Below are 24,055 nucleotides of genomic sequence, written 5' to 3'. Positions count from 1 at the left end.
TCCAATGAATTTTGAAACTCATTCAAGATAACACAGTGGTAGAAACATTGTGTGTTACATCTCTTGTGCCAAGTTTGGTGAATGAATCAGTTGAAGTTGAGCCAAAGAAAAGATAACCCGTTAACTATGGATTATTTCAAGTAGTTTTGGTAGGATCTGGTTTGACTTCTGTCAATTTTCCAATCTTTGGATGTTGACCGAACTCAAACCGGTTTAATTTCGGTTTTATCTTGGTTAATAATAAAACCTTATTTACTTTTTTTTCTTCTTCCAAGTATGGAGTATCTTTTATCTCACATGAAACCTACTAATTTCTTATTAACCAAAAATTGATTTCTGAATCAATGAGTATTACAAGAGAAAGCATACACATTGCCAGATACAAAATTGATAAATAAATAAATAAATATACTTATGAGAGATAGAAAACCAAAATTCAAAAAAAAAAAAACTCTTATTAGTTAATCAATCATATGAGATCAATTATGGTAACAAATGCATGAACTTTGTTTACAAAAGAAAAACCAAAAAAACAAATGCATGAATTTTGTTTAATGCAAAAAATACAACATAATCACGTATTACAAATCAGAACCTTCACCAAAAACAAAAGAACATATATTCCAATTTGGTTTAACAAGAAAACCACTAAACCGCCAGTAAACACCATTAGACCGAAAACAACTCCTGCAGCAGCAGCTAATCATCCACCGTGAGCTTCCTATCTACGCTTGAGAAAGATCTGTAAAACGCCTTGAAATGTCTGTACGCTATGTCTATATCGTCTGTTCCACAAATCTCTCTCACACTGTTTCACGAGTAACGCCCTAAGAAGCTGAGTCTTTAAGGTAGTTTGGTTAGTAAACATGATCAAAGAACTGTGAGTCATTAATATACCTATGCATAGAAAGCTGAGCTATGCCACAATCAACGGTTCGAATCCCGACTCCTGAAGCCAATATAGGTCCTATTGTTGATCCACATCCCATATCGTTTCTCACCACAAAGTCCTGCACGAATACCACAAATCTAGTGAAGAGCATCTAGAAGATCTATATGATATATAGATTCTAAGAATCTTTTTTATATGATATATAGATTCTAAGAATCTTTTTTACTTCACGTTGTTTACTCTTGGGTCTTAAGCGAACATCTAACCTGAATAGGAAGACCATGGAGCTTTGCAACTTCTTTGAAAAGAAAAGAAGTGATCCCACTAGTTGCATAGCGTTGGTTTGCGTTATGCTTGATAACCAGACCCTTGTGTAGTTGAGGACGGTGGTTCTCTTCATGCTTGTCTGCAAAGTTGGGGTGCACTCCATGAGCCATATCTGCAGACACTTGAACCACAAGCATCCAAACACAAGTCTCAGCCGAGAGATGAGAAGAAAAAAACATTCTGACTATGTCTTGCGAAGGTACCAAGAAAAGATTTTCTGATAGCACGGTCAAAGGTACACTCCGTGACCTGAGCATTTCCTAGGGAACTCACAATCCGTCTCATGGCTTGAAACATGGTGGGTGCCCCTGCACCTTGACATGAATCTGAACCTACCTATTGACACAAAACATTTATACAAAACAAGACTTAGATAGTGTGGCTAATAAGGTGTTGAAGCTGAAGCAACCTGAGATATATCTGATAGGAAAAAGGATACCTCCTCGTTGTCAAATAAAGCAATCATCCGGATACCATGTTCAGTGGAAAGGCTTTCGGATGATGCACATGAATCAATGAGAGCTCTCAAGGCGCAGAAACTTGAAGCAAGATTATCAAGTCTTCCAGAGAATATGAACTCATTGTTTGCTCCTCCAAGGCAGCTAGGTTGGGTGTCACATATATTTAACTCAAGACTCACTATGTCCTCGGGCTTACACTCCAAGTCATCTGACAAAATCTGCAACACAGTCATTAAGCTTTAAAGATACTTAAGAGAAAATACGACTTACTCTAGCAAATAACACAGTTATGTTATACCTGCATGAGTAATGGATGATGAGCATCTTTGGAGAAGGGAGATACGTTTTTGTCCTTTGATTCTGCCGAGGTTTCATCTTGTTTCGTTGCCAGTAACGGAACAAGCTGAGTTTCCAAATTCGGTTTGAACCCCTCACTGTTCACTGTCCTAAAAAAAACAATACAAGAAGAACAAAAACATCAAGAGTGAGCTTCAAACACTAGTTCCAAATGCATTAGTCTAAGTAAGTATACCGATCAAGATGAATGGCCAACGTGGGGACTCGAAGCAATGGTCTTTTGACTTTGACAAGCCTGTGAACAAAGTTACCATCGCTAGCTCTCACAATCGCTCTCCCCGCAACGCTCAAGTCACGATCAAACCAGGTGTGCCACAAACCACCACCATAAGTCTGAACATTCACCATGAGATAGCCGGACTTGGAAGAGGCTGACTTTGGTTTGAGTTTGAGACATGGACTGTCGGTGTGAGCAGCTATTGCATGAAAACCATTACCAGGAACATACCTACCAAAACGAGTAACATACAAGAATCTTTTTTTTTTTTTAAAGGTTCAATTGAAAAAAAAAAAAAAAAAACATAAGTGAAACGGGAACTGACTTATCTCCGACAGCAAAAGCAACAAGACAGGACATGTTTCGAGTAAAGAAGTAACGGCCACCAGGTTTCAGATTCCAGTCTTCGTTCTCGCTAAGGAGATGGAACCCAGCAGCCAAAAGCTGTCTCTTTGCCTCAGCTGGGGAATCAAGCAAATAAGAATCAAATCAAATTAATAAATGAACAAAAAAAACAAGGTCGGACTGTGTTTCAATGAGTTTTACCAGTGGCGTGAAACTGAGTCCATGATTCGTTAAGATAATCAAGAAGATCTCCGACAATAGAAGCATTAGAATCACTCCCCGAGGAGACGGCCGAGAAGGAGCGAAAGGGAGAGCGATTGAGATAAGTAGGAAAGGAGAGACGACGTTGAGGTAGTAAGCGCGTATGGTTTAGGATCGTTGGAAGAGAATGTGTTAGTGGAAGGCGAGCTATGGCCGCCATTAAACGATGTAATCGTCGGGTTGTCGTGATCTCACTGTGTCTGCTCTTATTTTTTTTCTTTCAATCAAAATGCCTTATACCAAGACATACAGATAGGCTCGGGTCGGGTCAAATATAAGAGTTTGAAATCAAATTTGTATAAATGGGCCGTCTAAATATATATATATAGAAGTCGGCTTTGAAGCCCGTTAAAAATCAAATGGATTCGGCCAGTCCAGTCAGACTGTCAAGAGCTTGAAAGTTTGTTTCTTTCCATGTTTAAAAACGCTGTCATTATCAACATAATGGTTTGGTGAAACTCCTTTTTCAGTTTCCAATATGTGGTTTAAACTATACTATTAATTTGTTTTGCGAGATTCAGTAAACAATATTTTTTAATAATCATGTAAATTAATTAAATTTTTTTACAAAATATAAAATAAAGTTTGATATTTTTTATAAAATAGAATTCAAGTATAAAACAGTCGAATTTTCGTAAACATATATAATTATCACTCAATATAACATTTTTATACTTTCTAATAAAATAATAAATTAAAGTTGAATTTTTTTACATAATTACTTTAAAAATAATCGCAGATGAGGTTGCATTTTGGACTTTGAACTAAACCGAAATTGCTAGGAAACTTCGTTAGTGGGGGTACTACGTTTATTTAATTTCACTTCTCCCCTTATAATATATCCAACGAGTCCTTTTCCCTCTCCAGTCACCAACTGATCTCTCACACACACATACATCGGCTTACACAACTATAGACATATGGCGGAACTTGTCGTGGGCGAAATTGCAAAGGAGCTCGGGAAGCAGCTCCTTACAGTATATATCGTGGAAAGTGTTCAGGTATAGAAGTATGGCCGTAAAGCTCGCCAACATGATTGGAGATATTCAACCCACGGTCAAGGATATCCAATACTGTGGCCTGGAGCTGATCCCCCATCGCCAGCTTCAGTTGTGTAGGTTCGCTGATACCCTAGCGAGGGGCAGGAAGCTCGCTGAAAGGGTTCTGTCTTCCAGGCGCTGAAACGTGTTGTCAAAGCTACGCTTCGTTAATAATGAAAGATTTTGAGAAGGAAATATCGAGTTTTCTCAAGGGACCATTGCTGATCGATGCACATCCTCGCTGATTTTAATAACTTCCAGTCCGTTTCTGAAGCCCGCTTCGAGCAGGTGGAACGGCGTTTCGGTGAAATTGACAGGAATCTCCATAGCCTGAACGAGCAGCTGGCCACATCTGAAGTACATTTCGATCGGATGGACATGAACTTCGATAGGCTGAGACGGTGTATAAGAGACTGTTGCTCTGGTTTACGTTGGTTTACTTTGATTATATCTTCTGGTTTAATACTACTTTGGTTTAAGGGGTAGCTTGGTTGGTTATAAGCTCTTGTTTTCTCATGTAATAATATAGATGTAATATTTTATCGATATTAATATTTGAGTAACTTTTATTTTTTTATAAAAATTTGAAAAAGACGAGTTGTAATATTTAATCGATATTAATATATGAATAGTTTGAAGAACTTTTATTTTTTATAAAATTTTGAAAAAGAAAAGTTGATCTAGTACGTATATATATATCCTTCGAACGGAATATTATTATCCGTTTTCGCGCGCTTACTTAAAGACAACACAAATAATTGAAAGGTGACGTGGCATAATCATGGCGTCTCTCTTCCAAAAGTCTTTTCTATATTGGGTCTCCGCCTCTCCTCCGGAGACTAAATAATTAAACAAAGACTTGAGAGATAAAGGTGAACTGCGACGAAGCTTCATGAGTGGGTCCCACGTCTCCCGTCTACTTCTTTACTTCACTCCGCCGTGGGGAACTTTTCTTCTTCAGTTCTTCTTTCACCACACACCAACTATCCCCTCTCTCTCTCTTTCTCTCATCATGGCCGAACTTATCGGTGGAGAAGTTGTGACGGAGCTCGTAAAACAGCTCTTCGCCGTATCCAAAAAAGCCTTGAGATGCAGAGGCGTCGCGGAGAATCTCGCCACCATGATCGCAGGCGTTCAACCGACCATCAAGGAGATCGTCTACAGCGGAGTAGAAGTGAGCGCCCATCGCCAGGTTCAGCTCCGCATGTTCTCTGAAACCTTAGACAAGTGCAAGAAGCTCACCGACAAGGTTCTCAAATGCAACCGCTGGAACATGGTTCGTCAGCTTTACCACGCCAAGAAAATGGAAGACTTGGAGAAGAAGATCTCGCGGTTTATCCAGGGCTTGCCTCTCCATGTTCTCTGTGACGTTCATCACCTTCGCGCTGATTCTGAGGTTCGCTTCGACCGGATCGACAGGGGTTTCGATAGCTTGAGTGAGAAGATGGGGTCTATGAAGATCAGGGGAGGTGGTTTGGTGCAGGAGGAGATGAAGGCTGGTGAAGCTGCGATGGAGATGTTGACAGAAGGTGATTTGGGGAACTTGGGGGTGGGGTTGGAGTTGGGAAAGAGGAAGGTGAAGGAGATGATGTTTGGTTTGAAAGATGAAGGAGGACTTGTCGGGATCTCGGGGATGAGCGGTTCAGGGAAGACCACTCTTGCTAAAGAGCTTGCAAGGGACGAAGAGGTCCTAGGTAATATATAAGACCATGATTAACCCAGGTTTCTTAGAGTGGGTTTCTTATCGGAAGTTAAGAAACTGTTTTTTAATTTTTAAGTAAAAAAGCTAAGAACCGGTTCTTAACTTCTAAGAACCGTGGCATAATCATGGCGTCTCTCTTCCAAAAATCCTTATTTAAGAACCGGTTTTTAGCTTTTTAGTTAAAAGTTAGAACTGTTTTTTAACTTCCGTTAAGAACCTCATCTTAAGAACCCCGGGTTAATCATGCTCTAAGCTCTCTGTTTAACCTCTATGTGTTGTTTAATTGTTGTGTAAACAAACGCGAATTAACTTAGAAGAAAGCAAAGAAATTTAAGAGAATAAAGGAATTGAAGCAAATATCCGTTTATTGTTTGTATTGTTGATTATGTGAATGATAAACTTACAATCCTTTAGACCATATTTATACTTGTCCGATCCAACGAATGTTGGTGTGGTGCACAAAGATCTAAGTCATTTCTAGAATTAACAAAATGGTATGTTTGCTTATGTTTAGTTCATCTCTGGTGAACTATTGGTTGAGTTCTTGATATTGATATTGATATTAGACTCTGATTTAGAGTCATAGAGACTGTTGTTTCTCAGATGCTTGTATTTGTTTATCTTTTACAGGCCACTTCGGGAGACGAGTTTTGTTTCTGACTGTCTCACAGTCCCCCAATATTGAGGAACTGAAAGCCATTATATGGGGATTTCTTACTGGTAATGAAGATGGCTTTGGTGCCACTCTTCCTGAACCAGTCGGTCAGACACAGAGGCTGGTGATCCTTGATGATGTTTGGACAAGGGAAGCACTGGACAAGCTGATGTTTAAGATTCCTGGAACCACAACTCTTGTGGTCTCACGGTCTAAGCTAGCAGATCCTAGAACAACCTATGAAGTAGAGTTACTAAATGAAAATGAAGCAACGTCTCTGTTCTGTCTCTCTGCGTTCAACGAGAAATCAGTACCTTTTGGATACAGCAAAGAGCTGGTCAAGCAGGTATTAATGGATCTCTGCTATGCATAGTACGATTCACTTTTGGTTTCAGTACTCATGTTGTTGACTCTCTTTGGAAGGTTGTTGCGGAGTGTAAAGGTCTACCTTTGTCTCTGAAAGTCGTTGGTGCTTCTTTAAAAGGCCGACCTGAAAAATATTGGGAAGGTGTAGTGAAAAGGCTATCAAAAGGTGAACCCGCTGATGAAACTCATGAGAGTAGAGTGTTTGCTCAAATAGAAGCAACTCTAGAGACTCTAGACCCAAAAACCAGAGAGTGTTTCATGGATATGGGTGCTTTCCCTGAAGACAAGAAGATCCCTCTTGATGTTATCATCAACATGTGGGTTGAGATGTATGATCTTGAGGATGCAACTGCCTTTGCTGTTCTTGTTGATCTATCAAACAGGAATCTCCTTACTCTTGTCAAAGATCCAAGGTAACATTTAGCCTGCGGATTCAAACCGAACCAAACCAAAAAAAAATCGGTTTGGCTCAGAATGCTTTTAAAAATCAATTCGGTTACCGGTTCGGTTTGGTTTGAACGAACCAAATGGTTAACCGAATTATTATTTTAAAATACATATATATACCAAAACTAAACCGGTTTATACCTAAACTACACAATAAATAAATTTAACTAAAGTAACCAAATTTAACCGAAATAGTTGTTTAAACCGATTTAAACCAAACTTCTAGTTTAAAACTGAAATTAAACGATAACTGAACCAAAATAAATTTTGAAATTATTTTTAAAAAAATTGGCTAAGAGAAAACCGGAAATTTGGTTTGGTTCGGTTTTGCAAAACCAAAATAGCAGGCCTAGTAACATTTATACAGCCAACTCTCTATGACTATGATCTCATCCTTTTGTAGCCACTTCTATGGGTTTAACCGTTATTAACTGACCATGTATAATATTTCAGGTTTGGCGCTATGTACACTAGCTACTATGATATTTTTGTGACGCAACACGATGTTCTAAGGGACCTGGCACTTCATCTTAGCAACCGTGGGAGAGTTAACAAAAGAGAGAGGCTATTGATGCCAAGGAGAGAGTCAGTGCTTCCAAAAGAATGGGAGAGGAGAAATGATGAGGCATACAATGCACGTATAGTTTCCATCCACACAGGCAAGAATTGGTTACACAGTTGATTTAGTTTCTCATTAGAATCATAACGTTTTGACATGGACTTCTGCTTTTTTTTTTTTATTACAGAGGAGATGACTGAGATGGAGTGGTTTGACATGGAACTCCCTAAGGCAGAAGTTCTGATACTAAACTTCTCTGCAGAGAGCTATGTACTGCCACCTTTCATTGCTAAGATGGGAAGGCTTAGAGCGCTGGTGATTATCAACAACGGTATGTCTCCTGCGCATCTTCATGACTTCTCCACATTTACCAATCTGGCCAAACTCAAGAGTCTCTGGCTTGAGAGGGTTCATGTCCCTGAACTCTCTACAAGTACCGTTCCTTTAAAAAGCCTCCGCAAGATGTCTCTGATCCTTTGCAAGATCAATAACAGTTTTGATCAAACATCAGTAGACATGTCCCAGATCTTCCCAAACTTGTCTGATCTCACAATAGATCACTGTGATGATCTCGTGGAACTACCAACGACCGTCTGTGGAATCACCTCTCTCAACTCCATCAGCATAACAAACTGTCCCCGCATCAGCGAGTTACCTAAGAATCTGAGCAAGCTAAAGGCACTTCAGCTTCTGAGGCTATACGCTTGTCTGGAGCTGAAAGCTCTCCCTGTGGAGATCTGTGAGCTGCCGAGACTAAAGTACCTAGACATCTCTCAGTGTGTCAACCTGAGTTTTCTTCCGGAAGAGATAGGAAAGGTGAGGACGCTTGAGAAAATCGACATGAGAGAATGCAGCTTAACGAGCATACCTAGCTCTGCGGCTTCATTGACTTCTCTACGCCATGTGATATGCGATGTAGAGACTTTGTGGATGTGGGAACATGTCGAGAAGGTGGTTCCGGGACTTCGTGTTGAAGGCGCTGAAAAATGCTTCAGCCTTGATTGGCTCAACGAGTAGGATCAAGTTGTGTGTATGTTCCATTAACGCAGGCTCAACGAGTAGGTTCGTAATCTCCCCCTCATTGGCTTTAGGAGCATGTTACGTAAGCAACTTATTGCTAATCTGTAGCAAACTAGCTATAGCTTTTCTGTATTTTCATTTAAAGCACTCAAGACTCGAGAGTCGGCAAGTGTTTCCTTGCAACTTCTTACTCAATAATCTTCACTATTAATCATCCACTTATAAATTTAGCTGGCTTATTAGTAGATTTCAGACTATATCTTCAGTGACATAAGAACCAAACCGTGTTTTATTCTTTAGCTCCCAATGTGGTTCAGTTCCAGACAGAAAAATATCGCAGACGTGATGGTATTACCAGTTTCCACATAATGTTCAAAAGAGGAAGACTTGATAGGCCGCAGCAGATGCGATTTCGAAAAGGAGAAAAAGCCGTTTTTGTTTTGGAACAAACAAAAAAGCTAATTAATAGCTGTCGATGTCAGTTTCAGGCCTTCTCAGGAAGTAACGCAGACAGTTCACCAACACCTGCAGGATAAGTTTGATTCTGTAGATCTCTCTCTCTCTCTCTGTTTAAAGGTTTAGAGTATAAAGTAACAGAAACATGAACTCACCTGTGACAACGAACTGTTTAGCGCTTGCCCTTGGTAGCTTACGTGAAACTTGTCTTTCGCAACTAGTCCCTAAAGAAAATTAATAAGACAACGGAATTGTTATTACAAGGCGTTGGAAATGTCACACTGTATGATTATATAAAGAGGTTTAAGAGCTTTGAGTACTTCGGTGTCTATCTCTGCGGATTCAACGTCTATGTTGATATCTGCCATCACTTTTATCATCTCCACAACAAGACCTGGCCTGTCTGCTGTCTCTATGCAAAGCAGGCTAGACAAAACACGAAACGATGAAAGGTAATGTAAACTATCTGATCAGGCTAACTTATAACGTGACCTTGTGGTGTAGTTATTCCACTCGATAGATACCTTCTCTTTGGTCCGTCTTCTTTCACATGTATGTGAGTCGCAATATCGACATCAATCTGTCACAATATAAATCAAAAACAGACTTACCATATCAGTAAAGGTGCCTTTAACCAACAACTACAAACCGTTTCGATACCAGGTAAGAAAAGCGTTTGCATAAAAACATAGGACAGAGAAGTAATCCAACAAGCAAAGTAAACATTTACCTTCTTTTGAGGGGCCTTTATTCCAAATGACTCACCCATTGCAAGTTGATCACTGCATTCCTGAAAAGCAAATAAAGGCAAAGTTAAAAAATATCCAACAGCTGAAATGTGAATGTGAATGTGAATGTGTAAAGAGAGAAAGAAAGCTGAAGCACACCGGATGGTATTTCAAAAGATTGTTGATGATTGTTAATCGGATTTGCTCCAATGAGTCAGGATCTTCCACTTTCCGACCAGTGTCTCTGTTGTAATAAAGAAAAATTAATTACGGCATTTGTTACAAATGCCGATTCAGGTAGCACAAGACAGAAATATTTTGATGATTATACCTTGGAAATTTCATCTAGAGTATGCTCAATCACTTGTCCAATGCTAGTAGTCTATTTAAAACCAATACTAGCATACTCTAAACCAAATATCCAAGGGATTATCACATACAATCAACACAAGTCAGGGCTTTAAGGATTTTACATCCTATTGATCAAGAGGTCTAATGAGTGACAAAAGAACACATAAAGGCAGAAGAGGAGCAGGGAAAGAACGGCTTTGCTTACAGTTTTGTTATAGAAAATTTGGTCTGCTTAACGGATCCTTCAGTTGAAACGGTTCCTTTTGTAACACCCAATCCAAAATCTTTCAGCGCCCTCATCTGCCAAACACAACAATGATTCATAAGCTGAAAAACAAAGCAAGATTGCATAATATCAACAGACATGCAGCGATAATCTAATACTGATAGTAAAAAAAAACGCTACAAATCTCTATCTGGCTCCAGTAGATCAAAGAATAACTAAAGCTTATGTCACATCAATAAGAAAGCATATAAAACCAAAAGAGGCGATAGAAGCCACTCACAGTGTCAATGAGAGCCCCAAGACGATCTCCAAAACTGAGTTGAACAATGGTGGCTTCAGGGTCAGCATCCTGGTCTATCAAGATTCAAGACCATTGGCATTGGAACAAAGTCATCATCATCATCATCTTGTGATTTCTGCGATCAAATTATCCAGGAAATGTCACTCAAAGCACACGTCAACACAAAACTAAGCAGATCGTTTCCCTATTAAAAGATAAGAAAATCAAATCACAAATTAAAAAAAAAAAAAACTATACACATAACAGTAGACTCTCTGCATCGTTAAGTTACTGACCTGATGAGATGGAGTAGCAACGTCAATGTTGTTAATCGAAGCATATACTCGGTTCCTTATACTGCGTTTCAAAATCAATCAATGACATAAATATATATATATATATATATATTAGCAGATCTCAGATAAAAATTATACAAAGCTAACAAGAACTTGAAATTGGCTCATAGAGCTATCAAATTACAAAGAAAGATTCAATGTTCATAACTACTTCATACGAGAATCTACAAAAAGTTACACACTAACAAATCGTTCGAGCACATACAGAGCAAAACGTTTTTAGTAGATTCGAACTTAGAGTAGGCGAACATCAAATGCCACATAAAGTTTACTAAAATGGAAGTTATCAGGACGAGCAAGCAGACTAAAAAAAAAAATCATCCGGAAACTGAGATATCTAATAGTACTAACCTCCTCGTGGATAGAGGAATTACACGGAGATCAGCGAAGAAAGCATGCGATAGAACTGGAGGTGAAGTTAGAGCGGGAAAGCGAGTCTGGCAGCTGGTGGCGGAAGAAGGAGTAAAGGAAGTCCAAACTATCATTGATCCAAGCCTATTTTTGATAAAAATTGATCAGAATCAAATGCTCGATGAGTTTTACAAGGCGTGTGTTAGAAAAAGATTGGAAATAAATGATGTCTGTGTGATCCACCAGCATAGTCTTTATCGAAGAAATGGATCATACTATCTTTATGTAATCTCTAGCTTCTAGTGCTTTTTTTTTTTTGGTTTTTGAGTCTATACATGGGTGTTTCCCACGTTCATTACTTAGCCTCAGAAAAAAAATTTCTATGACGGGTGAAAAAATGATTGTTTCAATGTATTTTGGCACGCTGTCTAGTTTATGAAGCTGATCTTCAACTTCACAAGAACCAACTTCCAAGGGTCCAAACTCTTTTTGGTTGTAGAATATGGAGAAGGAGATCCTAGAGATGAAGAAGAAGAAACTCGAGCAACAGAAGCCAGAAAGTGCTGGGAAGGTAATCTTGCATGAGTCTGGCTTTGCTTTCGGAACAAATGAACATTTAGCACAACATACCAAACTAAACGAATCCGTTCGCTGATTGTTTGCTTTCACTATCTTACGCAGAAACCTGAGGAAAAGAAGCCTTGAGTTCATCACTCGCACTACCATCTGGTCATAAAGCAAGCAATAGTTAAAAATAAAAAGTGTGTTGTGTTCTGTAGAAATCAAGTTTTAGATGAAGATATAAATGACTGCCTAAAATGGTATGGTACCAAACGTATTTGCGTGTTGCAAAAATCTTTCCTCGCTATTTTAGTCTTTCATTACCATCTTCATCAGCAAATACCCAATGTTATTGCTTTCCTATTCACAACAAAATGTGTAAAACGCTAACAAACTAAAACATCGGCAATTTCATTTCCTTCTTTCATCACATCTGAAAACTGAAATCCTCAAAATGGCCACCCGGTGTTAATTGCTGACCAAACTCAGACATGATCTGTTGCTGCTGAGGCTGAACAGGGCTATCATGCTGCCCATTCCAGTCCATGTTGGAACCATGCATGGCTAAGCTAGTATCGACCGTAGTTATGTCGTGTATGCTCGACCTTTTCCTCTCTTTCTTCCCCGAGTTCTGTCTAAGGAAATATTTCTGAGCATGACTAGCGACTTGCGTGGGTGTCCTCGTTACCACCACGTTCCTAGATATGCTCCTCCAATCTCCTTTACCATATCTCTTTAATCCGACCAGAAACAGCCTGCAATCAAACATTCAGAATATTCAACTCTTGTATCATCTTAGGTTCTATAACCAACTAAACCCATAATGTTTGCTAAAGCAAAAGAAGTTTTGGAAATATGATTTATACATACTTGTGTTCGCTTTCCGACCAAGGAGTTCCTCTTTTCCGCTCGTTCTCTCCGTGTTTAGACTCAAACGAGATCTGAACCGCCGAGTCATCCATATAATGCGGGACATGGACTCTGCCAGACTCGATCTCGATGACATCATGCACCAAGGCCTCGTAATGCTCCCTAACTTCACCAGCAGATTTCTGTAGCTGGTCGGCTATAATCTCCCACCGGTTAGGAGAACCTTCAGGGAAAAGCACCAAAGCATGCTCGAACATCTTATCCTCCGACTTTTGTCCACTGACTCGACGCCATATCCAAAGATTTATGAGTGGTGTGAACAAAAAAAGACTCCAAAGTGGGAAAGTTCAAAAATCTGAATTTTGTTGGAGGTCGGAGAAACTGTTGAAGAGTCTCCGATTATTTATACGGATTCACTTGTATTTTCTTAAGATAGTTTTGTAAAAATAAAATTTATAAGGAGAAGAATTTGCTGGAAAATTAAATGGGGGGGAATAAGCAGCTCAGAGACCAACTTCAACACGTTTTCTCTGTATAATTGGTATGTCTTTTGTATATCTCCCTTCTATATTTTTTTCTCTTTGTTTAATTTTAGGGTACACACACCTCACCTGTCGACTGAATTTGCTAGACTTTGTTACAGTTCTCTTGTTATTATAAGCATATGCCACATTTATTCCAATAGTATCGGAGCACGTAGTTTTAAAATCTTAATCATTCTTAAACCTTTGTCCAAAAAAAAAACATTCTTAAACCTTGCTTTCTCTACTATAAATTGTTACCTTTCAGTGCATATGTAACACTTGTTCTTCTTCTTTTTCATGTTTCTTGGTGATACTACATTTAAAATTGTTTGAGAGAAAACAAATCTCGTAAAAGTAAAAATTGCATGATTGTCCATTGTTTTGACCAGTTTACTTTAGTTATAGTTTAATTATGTACCGCAAAATTTGGCCAAATTTGTTATTAGTTGGGCCACTAAAAAGAGTGTAGCATAGGAGGTGTTATTGGTTTATATATTTTGATTGATTTAGAGTAAAATAAATTTATAAATTCAAATAAAATATGTAAATCCGGAGGTTTTCTTTCAGATTTGAGTCTTTGTATTTTTAACTAAAAAATCCAAACAAATCCATTCAAATCCATTATAAAATCAAATATATTAGTAAATCCGTACAATTGAATAACACTTGATTTGATACATAATTTATGAATCATTAAACCAATAACACATGATTATTAGTTCGAATTTTTAAATCCTTTAAAATAAAACAATAATCAGTAACTCCTGCTTTAAGTATAGTTTAATTATGTACCGCAAAATTTGACCAAATTTGTTATCAGTTGGGCCACTAAAAAGAGTGTAGCATTAAAAAGTTCAAGACTGACGACTATTAATTGCTAGTCAAGAGTGTAGCGTTAAAAAGTTCAAGACTGACGACTATTAATTTGAAAAGTCATAGAAGGTTTTAACTTTTTGGGCCAATACAGGGTATCAGCTTTAGCATTATTGAACCGAACTTAGGCCCAATAATATAACATGGGCTTATATTAGAGCCCGTAGAGAGATAACAAATAAACCCTAACGAGAACCTTTATATATAAAGAAAAGGCAATTTCTCTTCTCCGTCTTTGCTCCTTTCATTTTTGCTGCCGCTTCTTCATCTTCCTCGCAGGTACGTTCTGGTTAACCCTAGACATTGAATCATTGTCGAGAGAACTCATAGGAAATATACAGAAGACTGTGATCTATGTATTATCTGTTTGAAAGGTGTAGAATGGTATAGTCTTAGGTTTTGCTAGATTCGTCAATGTGTGGGTGTTTGTAACGATTGATTAGATTAGCTTAAACGAGTTAGCACACCTCTTTCAATCTCAGTGTTCATATGTTGTTGATAAACCTCCTCTTAATTTTTTTGCAATATTATTGACTCTCTTTTTTTATTTATTTATAAAAAATAAAAAAAATGACTATTTCAATGTTTTCTTGCTTAAAAAATGACTATTTCGATTGATTATTGACTCTCTTGCCATAACAGTTTGTGTATTATGAGTGGTATCTTGATGCTTGTTCATATGTTTATTGATCTCTCTAATGTCTTCTTGCTAATAAGACATGAGTTACTTGTGCTCTACTGTTAGCAGGTAAGTAAGCAAGAACAGAGATAAACTGAAAGATGGGGCGTGTCCGTACCAAGACCGTGAAGAAATCATCTCGCCAAGTCATCGAGAAGTATTACTCTCGCATGACACTCGACTTCCACACCAATAAGAAGATCCTCGAAGAAGTCGCAATCATCCCTTCGAAGCGTCTCCGCAACAAGATCGCTGGATTCTCCACTCATCTCATGAAGAGGATCCAGAAGGGACCAGTCCGTGGTATCTCGCTCAAGCTTCAAGAGGAAGAGCGTGAGCGCCGCATGGACTTTGTTCCCGATGAGTCTGCCATCAAGACCGATGTGATCAAGGTGGACAAAGAGACTCTTGAGATGCTTGCTTCCCTTGGAATGGCTGACACTCCTGGCTTCTCTGAAGTCGAGACGCAGGCTCCGGCTCCTGCTTTTGGCAGGCCACCCAGAAGGTTCTGAGGTGTTGGTTGCTCTCTTATAATCAGCCAATCAAGATGCTGTTGCCTTTTCAATCTTAGGGACAAAAGAGTTGCAGTTGCTTGAGTGTTTATGTCTTTTGATTCATGACTTATGTCTGAAACTGAAAGTTAGACTCTTTTTTTTTCTTTTCTATTCCATGGTTTTTGAGTTTAGATGATCATTTAGTTAACTAACACATGTCGGTAATAACAGCATTTGATGTGGTCTTTGTTGCCACTTGAGACGATAATTTTCATAAAATTCAAATTGAATAGCTAAGTTCTAACAAAGATTATAGGATAGACATCACATTAAGTAATACCGACACTTGTCTCCTTCTAAACTAATAATGTGGTCAATTTTTCACAATTTCCTATCAAATTAACCAGATTGTATTTAACATAATCATGTTTTATTATATGCCCAATAATATAACTCGATGAAACCTAAATCCAACATTTAATTAATCCTAACTAAAGAATCTGTTTAGGTTTTTGTAAGTGTTTTGAAAACAGTGGTTTTAGTCGAACTAAATTATTGAATTTTTTTGTTTTATTAAAACTGATTATGTTAATTAAATTGGGAATTACTGTATACAGTTTTAGAAGGGTAATTTAGAAATTTAAGAGACAAAAACGTGATTATGTTACATCCGGTTATAACTTATAACCAAAGGAGAAAAGAAACCGAGAGAGAAACTGAGTGATAGAGAATGGATAATGGAGGGAGCGTGTTGTCCCTCTCTGCTCCACACTTCCCTTACTCCGCCACGATCCTCCGTCGCCACTCTCCGGCGGCATCCATCTCCTACTCCCTCAAACCGCAGCCACCACAGCCTCCGCCCGAACCACCCGAGAGTCCAGACCTTCGCCGACCGGAAAAGTCTCTCGGTTCTTCTTCTTCTTCCTCTTCCCCTACGCCTAAAGCCCCTCTCAAGAATCCCCTCAAGGGTCTGACCAATCCCAATCGCTCTTCCGCGTCTCCTCTTCTTCAATCAGAGGTAGCGAGTAAAGTCTCTTCCTTTGGCTCTGCTTTAGCATCGAAGCTACGCTTATCCAGCAAGCTCTCTCCTCCACCTCCACCTCCACCTCCACCTCCTGTGGAGGAAACCCACTTCAGAGATGACTTACAAACCGACACGAAACCAAAGGAAACTCGAGAATTCCGACAAGAAGGGAAGATATTTGTCGGAAATCTACCAACTTGGATAAAAAAACCAGAGTTTTCAGAGTTTTTCCGACAATTCGGCCCCATAGAAACTACCATTCTAATCAAAGGCCATCACGAGGTCGAGAAGAACGCCGGATTCGGGTTCATCATCTACGCGGCGGAGAAGTCCGCAATGAAGGCCGTGGAGTTCGACGGCGTTGAGTTTCACGGTAGAGTGCTGACGGTGAAGCTAGACGACGGGAAGAGGCTGAAGACGAAGGCTGAGCAGAGAGCGAGATGGGTGGAAGAAGAAGGGGAAGAAGAAGACGCTAAGATGTCGAGTAAGTCGTCGTGGCATCAGGAGAGAGAAGGGTCGAGGAAGACACTACAGAGGATTTTGGATAGTAATGGAGATAACTGGCAAGCTGTTGTCTCAGCTTTCGAGAAGATCAACAAGGTTTGTCCTTTTTGTTACTTCACTTTATCATACTGCTTCACTGATTCAATGTGTGTACTCATCAGCCGTCTAGGACGGAGTTTGGTTTGATGGTGAAGTACTATGGAAGAAGAGGGGACATGCATCGAGCACGTGAGACTTTTGAGAGGATGCGTTCCAGAGGTATCACGCCAACGTCACGTATATACACAAGGTATCATCTCCTTTTTTTTGTTATCTTCTTCAGGTTCTGCTTAGTCCAACGTGTGATAAGTCCATTGCTTGAATCAACATGCAGCCTTATTCACGCTTATGCAGTTGGTAGAGACATGGAGGAAGCCCTCTCTTGCGTTCGTAAGATGAAAGAAGAAGGCATTGAGATGAGTTTGGTGACTTATAGTGTTATCGTTGGAGGCTTCTCTAAAGCTGGAAATGCAGAGTAAGTAGTTAAATTATTGTCTCTAACCATTGTTATATACACTAATTGCATCTGATACTTTTGTTGTCTTTGGAAGAGCTGCAGATCAGTGGTTTGATGAGGCCAAAAGGATACACAAATCCCTTAATGCCAGTATCTATGGAAAAATCATATATGCACACTGGTAAACACAAATCTAGTAGTGTGGTTTGTATGTTTTGTCTTTAAACTAAAAGATATGTTCTGGATAATGTCTCAGTCAGGCGTGCAACATGGAACGAGCAGAGGCATTGGTTAGGGAGATGGAAGAAGAAGGTATCGACGCTCCTATTGCTATCTACCACACCATGATGGACGGTTACACAATGGTCGCCGATGAGAAGAAATGTTTAATTGTTTTCAAAAGACTCAAGGTTTGGGCTCTCTTCCTTTACTTCCTCTTTTAGTATCTGAGCAAAAGTGAAGATGGTTTATTATGTTTTTTGTTAACAGGAATGTGGATTCACTCCAACAGTTGTCACTTATGGCTGCCTCATTAATCTTTATACTAAGGTAAGAAAGAAACATTTATTTATACCCTGGAAAGGACCCTGACCATTGTGTCAGAGGTCACTAGTTCGAGTGACCGACCACTGGGACGAAACTAATATTACATGATGTGGTTTCGGGCTTGGGGGAACATTTATTTGGATGATTTTTCTTGGTACTGTGTCTAAGTCCTCTTACCTCTCTCCTCTTATTAGGTTGGGAAGATTCCAAAAGCTTTAGAAGTCAGCAGAACGATGAAGGAACAAGGCATAAAGCACAACTTAAAGACCTATTCGATGATGATCAATGGGTTCGTTAAACTAAAAGACTGGGCCAATGCCTTTGCTGTGTTTGAAGATATGGTTAATGACGGCATGAAACCGGATGTTATACTGTATAACAACATCATCGCTGCCTTCTGCGGAATGGGTAACATGGAACGAGCCGTCCAGACCGTGAAGGAAATGCAGAAGCTGAGGCATAGACCGACCACGAGGACGTTTATGCCTATCATACACGGATATGCCAAGTCCGGTGACATGAGGAAATCTCTAGAAGTTTTCGATATGATGAGGAGATGTGGGTGTGTTCCAACCGTTCACACTTTCAATGCTTTGATTAATGGCTTAGTTGAGAAACGTCAGGTATGTTTCAAGAATCTTAGGTCTTGTTCTGCTTATCTGATTGATAAATCTAGGGCTGGGATTTTTAACCAAACCGAACTTGCCGAAATTTTTTCGGTTTTGGGTTAGTTCGGTTCTGAAGTTTGGTTCAGTTGGTAAAAAAAACATTCGGTTTTTGGTTCGGTTCATTAATAGGTTAGTTCGGTTTTCTTAAAAAAATCCAGACAACCACAGAAATTCCGAACCGAACTAACCAAAATCCGAATTGAAATAACCGAGCTAACCAAAATTGAAACCGAAATAACTGAACTAACCGAAATTATCCTGAATTTTTCTAGTTTTATTCAAATTAAACTGAAAATTTAACCGAACTAATTGCAAAACAGAAAACTTTGGTAAAAAAAATTGAAATCAAACTAACCGAAAACCGCACCGAACTTTTTTGGTTCATTTCGGTGAGATTTTGACCGACCCGAATAAACCGAACCCGCAGGCCTAGATAAATCTGTTGTTGACATGCTGGTTTTGTAGATGGAGAAGGCAGTTGAGATATTAGATGAGATGACATTAGCGGGTGTTAGCGCAAACGAACACACTTACACAAAGATCATGCAAGGCTATGCATCGGTTGGCGATACAGGAAAAGCCTTTGAGTATTTCACAAGGCTTCAAAGCGAAGGTTTGAAGGTTGACATCTTCACCTACGAGGCGCTGCTTAAAGCCTGCTGCAAGTCAGGACGGATGCAGAGTGCACTAGCTGTCACCAAAGAGATGAGCACAAGAAACATCCCTCGCAACTCCTTCGTCTATAACATATTGATCGACGGGTAAAAAGCATCATCAACCTTTTGTAACCACTTCTTGAAATCACATTCTTACTTTAGTTTTTACTGTAGATGGGCAAGGAGAGGGGATGTATGGGAAGCTGCGGATTTGATGCAGCAGATGAAGAAAGAAGGTGTTAAACCAGACATTCATACTTACACATCTTTCATTAGTGCTTGCTCTAAAGCTGGAGACATGAATGTAAGTTTTACACATCTTTGGTTTTGTTATAACCAGAAAGAAAACTTGTTTGAACATGTTTGTTTGACAGAGAGCTACACAAACAATCCAAGAGATGGAAGCATTAGGGGTGAGGCCAAACATCAAGACGTACACGACGTTAATAAAAGGATGGGCTCGAGCTTCTCTTCCGGAGAAAGCCTTGAGTTGCTACGAGGAGATGAAAGCGATGGGGCTTAAACCTGATAAAGCTGTGTATCACTGCCTTATGACATCGCTTCTCTCTCGTGCTTCGATGGCAGAAGGTTACATTTACTCGGGAGTAATGTCGATCTGCAAGGAGATGGTGGAAGCAGGTTTGATCGTTGATATGGGAACTGCAGTTCACTGGTCTAAATGTCTCTGTAAGATAGAAGGTTCTGGTGGTGAGCTGACAGAGACGTTGCAGAAGACTTTCCCACCTGATTGGAGCTCTCATCATCATCATCACCATAGCTACTTGGATCAGGTTTCTGATGTCGATTCTGAGGATGATAATGATGATGTTGATGGTGAAAGTGATGATGATGTTGACTTGGTTTCTGGTATATTATCTTCCAAGTAAGAGATAAACAGTCATGTAAGCTGTAACAGATTTAGTATAGAGCAATATCACATTCTTGGTTATTGTTGTGTTTTTTTTTGTTTTCTGCAAATAAAAAAATGAAACATGTTGAAAGTGAAATTAATTAAATGACATGATTGTTCTGCTTTGTTTTAACTAAATTAAACACATACCCTATTTGTTTGACTTGTTTTTTTAGCAAGATTGACATGCCACTTGCACCCTATTTGTTTGACTTATTTTTTAAGGATTTTGCGGTAGATAACCACAAAGACAAATTTAATTAGGTAGATGCACATGTCACTGTTAATTTTTCATAATACCAGCAATAATCCTATTATAATGTTGATTTTTTATAATGCCAGTAATAACTTTATTCTAATTTTGCAGATATGCACAAACATGGATATAACATCCATATCTTTATTTTTCATGCACGCTCCTAAATTAATTATTGATTTTTTTTTTTGAAACCGAAGGAATTTCAATAAAATTTCTATTTAAGTTTAATATTAATTGCATAATGCATTAATTTTATAAACAAATTTTTTATCGTAAATAATATTTGTTGAATATGTGTAATTAATAATAACATTAATGTGTTTCAAATCATTTTTTAATGTGTAAAAATATTAAAATGATACTCTTCGTAAGATAAAACTTAGGGAACATTTATATAATCAACAACATACATTATGTCAATATGGTGGTGGCGTGTATGGCTGGTGTGGAGGCATCAGGTAAGAAGCTCCATTGTTCCTATTGGTGCTTAGACCACCCATTCTCTGCGGGTCCATTGATGGGTAATAAGGTCTTTCCTGGTTAGGTGGTGCTGAGTGCATATTGTACTGATGCTGCATTGTTGGAGGTAGTAAACCACACTGAGCCACACTGCCTTCTTGGTACTTCCAACTATCTTGATCGTGTTTTGGGACGTGAGATCTTCCCCACGTGAGTTTTAGCCTCTGACCGTTGATGACTAGCCTGTTGGAGAGCTCTTGCATGGCCTTCTCTGCTCCTTGTCTAGTTGTGTATGTGACAAACGCACATGCTTTCTCGGCCAAGATTCTGATGGATTGTATTTCTCCATAAGCGTACAACTGGTCTCGTATGTCATGCTCGAGGATCTTTCCCGAGTTAAGTCCACCGATGTAAAGCGTCTTGATGCTTTCATCCTCTGGTGGTTCCAAAGTGCTCGTCTCGCTAGCTTTTCGTAGCAACTGTTTCACATGCATAAATGCACTTCTAATTAATTTTAAAAAGGCAAAATAGAAGAAAATATCTTACCCATAATAACGATCTTTAGTGTTTTGGTGTGATAACTATCCTGTCTTGGGCATCTCATGCCTGAATGCGCATCCGGCACCTGTTGTACACTTACCAATGGTGTTGAAACTGCAAACATGTGGCTTGTTCTTTCCATAGTGTGGTTCACTTCTTTGAAGGTTCATAAGAGTATCATTAGGTCTCATCTTCACAAACGAAGAGTCACAATCCAGTCCAGCTCTAGTCTACAATATATAAAAGAAAAAATAATCAAAATCACCAATGAGGAAACTAGACAATCCTTTCGTAACCTAAGCAAATTAAACTATCATACCATTCGCTCATGTTCTTCAGCAAAATACTCTCTGTTGACATTGCTTCTTGGGATAGAGTCATGGCTAGTAATGTTAAGTGTCGTGTCTCTGACCTGAACTGGAAGACCATACTCAAGATCAAGAATACAGACTTGGCATACGTTCTCCAACTTGGAGCAAGTCTGGCAGATTTCGGTTTTCTTGTATCTAGCAGCCCGGCCAGGTCGCCACCTAAACACGGTGAAAGGCCGTGTACATACCTTGCATTCCTTGTCAAAATTCGCTAGTGCCTACATACCAAACAATACATAACACCTCCATATATACAGAAAACATCAACGAGAAAGAGACTGAATAAGAGTTAATGGCACTTGAAAAGAAGATTCAAGAGACATATTGAACCTAAAATAAAGCAACATAAAAAAAAATCAAAGATTGTGTTTGTGGGATGCATGGAAGAGAGGAGGCTCACCATTCGATTCGCAAGTAAGGATTGTCACCGAGGCAAGATTGGCAGAGGATTGGGAAATCGGATCGTTCACATCGATTAGCTTCATGATCTCTTAGTATTCTCTGAGCCATCTTATTATCTTCCTCCTCTGCCTTGTCGCACACGAATGTGACACTACTTTTTAGTTTATACTAGGGCAAAAGTCGGTTTGGATTTTTTAAAAGGTTAATTTCGCATCTTTAACATGTTTAACCCAAAAAAACTCGAAAGTTTCAAACAATATGAGAAATTAACCTTTTTCTTTTGATTGTACAAATCAGACCTCGTAACTTTTGCAATGACCAAGTGAAAAAGAAAAAAAACAATCCAATTATAGGATGCGGCCTCGAATCAGTATATGCTAATTGGTGAAAACTTTCACGTTTCGTAAAATATCAGACACACATTCGTATTTACTCCAGGGTTTGTGATTAAATCAGTCTAGTTTTTTAAAGGATATACATATTTGATTGATCCATAAATATTTTCAAATCTATAAACGAATGAGACTAATAACATTCTTTGAAAATATCATAATGTTGAATCAGAGCTGCATAACGAATAGTAGTCAGAGTCTTTTGATATCAAATAAAAATCTTTTAGTAATAGAAACTCATAACTAAAAAAATCGACAAACTGAACTAATGTACGTCCAAAATGTTTGACTTATTAGTAAATAAAATCACTCTGATCTAAGATATCGATCATGTGCATATCCAAAAGCTAACTGAAAATGTATCTGTGTATTCATATATTATTCACGTAAACAAAACTGTGCATATCTCACTGAGGCTGATAACACCTAATAGAACAAACTACATTATCTTAGCAACACATGTTGTGACAGTTTGCTTACGTATAGTTTATCAAAATTTAATGCAACTCTTGCGTATACCCATTAACGAAAAATATATTTTTTCTTTGAAAAAATGGCTATTGTACTACTATAATTTTGAAGATACTCAAATCTGCAATATAATCAAATAATTTTAGTATGGAATCTTAGTAAAACAGCAGTCAGAACTATTCAACTTCATGAACCCATGCCCTTTTACATATTTAATTTTGTAAATACTGAATATAAAAATTTGGCCAATACGCTGCATGATACGTTAAGTAAATCATATTAAATAAAAACATGTGGTTCGTAAGCGTACGTATCACAAGTCACGTATTATAATATGCTTGTATAACAAATAAACATTCATACACCAACTAAACCATAATGTCGAAAGACTTATAATTGTTTTCATTTATCATTGTGAAGGTTAGGATAAGAACAAAATAAAAATGCATTAATAATGACTCAATCATGTAATTTATATTATGTTAATAATGTTTATGAGTGAGAAAGCCTAGACAGAAGGAACAATATGACATGGAACAAGATACGATCAATACAATGGATCTCCCACTTCGTTACCTTCTTCTCTTCTTCCACTTTGAATGTCACCTAACTAATAAAGATTTGTACTTTGAAGATATTGAGTAGCTAGCCCATTTTTCATTGCACTTGTGTAAGCAAAATCTTGTCGACATCTTACACTTTTATGCAGAGATTAATGAAGTGCGGGGTCAAGAAAGAATATTTTTTTGTATGTTCATTCATCAAAGTCGTTTGAAAACTGAAACAGAAAAAGCAACAAGTCAAATTCTAGTTGAGACAAAGAGAAGTAGTGAGGCGGTGCCCATGTGGCCTCCTAACATTTAAGTCCTAGGTACACATGCATGACTTTAAATTAAATGTTACATAATTAATCCCATTATAATTATTTAAGATCTCCCCAGTGTCCATAACTATTTCAT

At 38.5% G+C, this 24,055-nt stretch overlaps 6 protein-coding genes and 1 pseudogene across 7 annotated transcripts; 3 read left to right on the top strand and 4 right to left on the bottom strand.

Annotated features, from left to right (window-relative positions):
• Positions 1-435: 435 nt before the first annotated feature.
• Positions 436-3,101, bottom strand: LOC111197966 (probable aspartyl aminopeptidase). The gene is made up of 9 exons (XM_022710296.2): positions 2,801-3,101; positions 2,580-2,715; positions 2,213-2,485; positions 1,979-2,126; positions 1,659-1,898; positions 1,423-1,555; positions 1,159-1,340; positions 898-1,010; positions 436-808 (listed from the first exon to the last, which is right to left on the bottom strand). The coding sequence occupies exons 1-9, from the start codon at positions 3,018-3,020 to the stop codon at positions 700-702; spliced, it is 1,554 nt and encodes a 517-aa protein (XP_022566017.2). The 5' UTR covers positions 3,021-3,101; the 3' UTR covers positions 436-699.
• Positions 3,102-4,537: 1,436 nt separating this feature from the next.
• Positions 4,538-8,875, top strand: LOC106433111 (probable disease resistance protein At5g04720). Its single transcript, XM_013873954.3, has 5 exons — positions 4,538-5,594; positions 6,233-6,603; positions 6,681-7,036; positions 7,524-7,729; positions 7,817-8,875. The coding sequence occupies exons 1-5, from the start codon at positions 4,793-4,795 to the stop codon at positions 8,644-8,646; spliced, it is 2,565 nt and encodes an 854-aa protein (XP_013729408.3). The 5' UTR covers positions 4,538-4,792; the 3' UTR covers positions 8,647-8,875.
• Positions 8,876-8,915: 40 nt separating this feature from the next.
• LOC111210079 (ACT domain-containing protein ACR12-like) lies at positions 8,916-12,091 on the bottom strand. The gene is given in 11 exon segments (XM_048767289.1): positions 8,916-9,174; positions 9,261-9,329; positions 9,426-9,531; positions 9,630-9,685; positions 9,836-9,895; positions 9,993-10,077; positions 10,390-10,484; positions 10,691-10,777; positions 10,779-10,826; positions 10,987-11,047; positions 11,398-12,091. Coding segments are annotated over 11 exon segments (864 nt in total). The 5' UTR covers positions 11,532-12,091; the 3' UTR covers positions 8,916-9,111.
• Positions 12,092-12,221: 130 nt separating this feature from the next.
• Positions 12,222-13,337, bottom strand: LOC106433113 (transcription factor DIVARICATA). The gene is given in 3 exon segments (XM_013873956.3): positions 12,222-12,713; positions 12,829-13,100; positions 13,102-13,337. Coding segments are annotated over 3 exon segments (621 nt in total). The 5' UTR covers positions 13,123-13,337; the 3' UTR covers positions 12,222-12,385.
• A 1,060-nt stretch (positions 13,338-14,397) lies between these two features.
• Positions 14,398-15,589, top strand: LOC106433134 (40S ribosomal protein S17-4). 2 transcript variants are annotated; one of them, XM_013873981.3, is made up of 2 exons: positions 14,398-14,504; positions 14,974-15,589. In XM_013873981.3, exon 2 carries the CDS (start codon positions 15,006-15,008, stop codon positions 15,414-15,416), a length of 411 nt encoding a protein of 136 aa, XP_013729435.2. In that variant the 5' UTR covers positions 14,398-14,504; positions 14,974-15,005; the 3' UTR covers positions 15,417-15,589. The 2 variants fall into 2 exon arrangements, with proteins under 2 accessions (XP_013729435.2, XP_048623245.1); XM_048767288.1 differs by having other exon boundaries at positions 14,452-14,504; positions 14,971-15,589.
• Positions 15,590-16,079: 490 nt separating this feature from the next.
• Positions 16,080-20,327, top strand: LOC106433115 (pentatricopeptide repeat-containing protein At5g04810, chloroplastic). Its single transcript, XM_013873958.3, has 10 exons — positions 16,080-17,022; positions 17,088-17,215; positions 17,300-17,440; positions 17,517-17,603; positions 17,679-17,832; positions 17,912-17,971; positions 18,163-18,591; positions 19,102-19,397; positions 19,467-19,596; positions 19,667-20,327. Exons 1-10 carry the CDS (start codon positions 16,129-16,131, stop codon positions 20,177-20,179), a joined length of 2,832 nt encoding a protein of 943 aa, XP_013729412.3. The 5' UTR covers positions 16,080-16,128; the 3' UTR covers positions 20,180-20,327.
• A 184-nt stretch (positions 20,328-20,511) lies between these two features.
• On the bottom strand, positions 20,512-22,808 carry LOC106433110 (annotated as a pseudogene).
• Positions 22,809-24,055: the final 1,247 nt, after the last annotated feature.

This window comes from Brassica napus, chromosome C9, assembly GCF_020379485.1.
Source record: "Brassica napus cultivar Da-Ae chromosome C9, Da-Ae, whole genome shotgun sequence".
Lineage (NCBI taxonomy): Eukaryota > Viridiplantae > Streptophyta > Magnoliopsida > Brassicales > Brassicaceae > Brassica > Brassica napus.
This window is presented reverse-complemented; position numbering and strand designations above follow the sequence as displayed.

What these genes read in the sequence shown, in the direction of transcription:
- LOC111197966 (XM_022710296.2), bottom strand. Translation starts at nt 3,020, where the DNA reads ATGGCGGCCATAGCTCGCCTTCCACTAACACATTCTCTTCCAACGATC. An exon ending in GACTCAGTTTCACGCCACTG is followed by an intron (nt 2,716 to 2,800) that starts GTAAAACTCATT and finishes TTGATTCCCCAG; the next exon opens with CTGAGGCAAAGAGACAGCTT. An exon ending in TTGGCCATTCATCTTGATCG is followed by an intron (nt 2,127 to 2,212) that starts GTATACTTACTT and finishes TGTTTTTTTTAG; the next exon opens with GACAGTGAACAGTGAGGGGT.
- LOC106433111 (XM_013873954.3), top strand. Translation starts at nt 4,793, where the DNA reads ATGAGTGGGTCCCACGTCTCCCGTCTACTTCTTTACTTCACTCCGCCG. An exon ending in AAGGGACGAAGAGGTCCTAG is followed by an intron (nt 5,595 to 6,232) that starts GTAATATATAAG and finishes TATCTTTTACAG; the next exon opens with GCCACTTCGGGAGACGAGTT. An exon ending in TATAGTTTCCATCCACACAG is followed by an intron (nt 7,730 to 7,816) that starts GCAAGAATTGGT and finishes TTTTTATTACAG; the next exon opens with AGGAGATGACTGAGATGGAG.
- LOC106433134 (XM_013873981.3), top strand. Translation starts at nt 15,006, where the DNA reads ATGGGGCGTGTCCGTACCAAGACCGTGAAGAAATCATCTCGCCAAGTC.
- LOC106433115 (XM_013873958.3), top strand. Translation starts at nt 16,129, where the DNA reads ATGGATAATGGAGGGAGCGTGTTGTCCCTCTCTGCTCCACACTTCCCT. An exon ending in AAAATCATATATGCACACTG is followed by an intron (nt 17,604 to 17,678) that starts GTAAACACAAAT and finishes ATAATGTCTCAG; the next exon opens with TCAGGCGTGCAACATGGAAC. An exon ending in CTAAAGCTGGAGACATGAAT is followed by an intron (nt 19,597 to 19,666) that starts GTAAGTTTTACA and finishes TTTGTTTGACAG; the next exon opens with AGAGCTACACAAACAATCCA.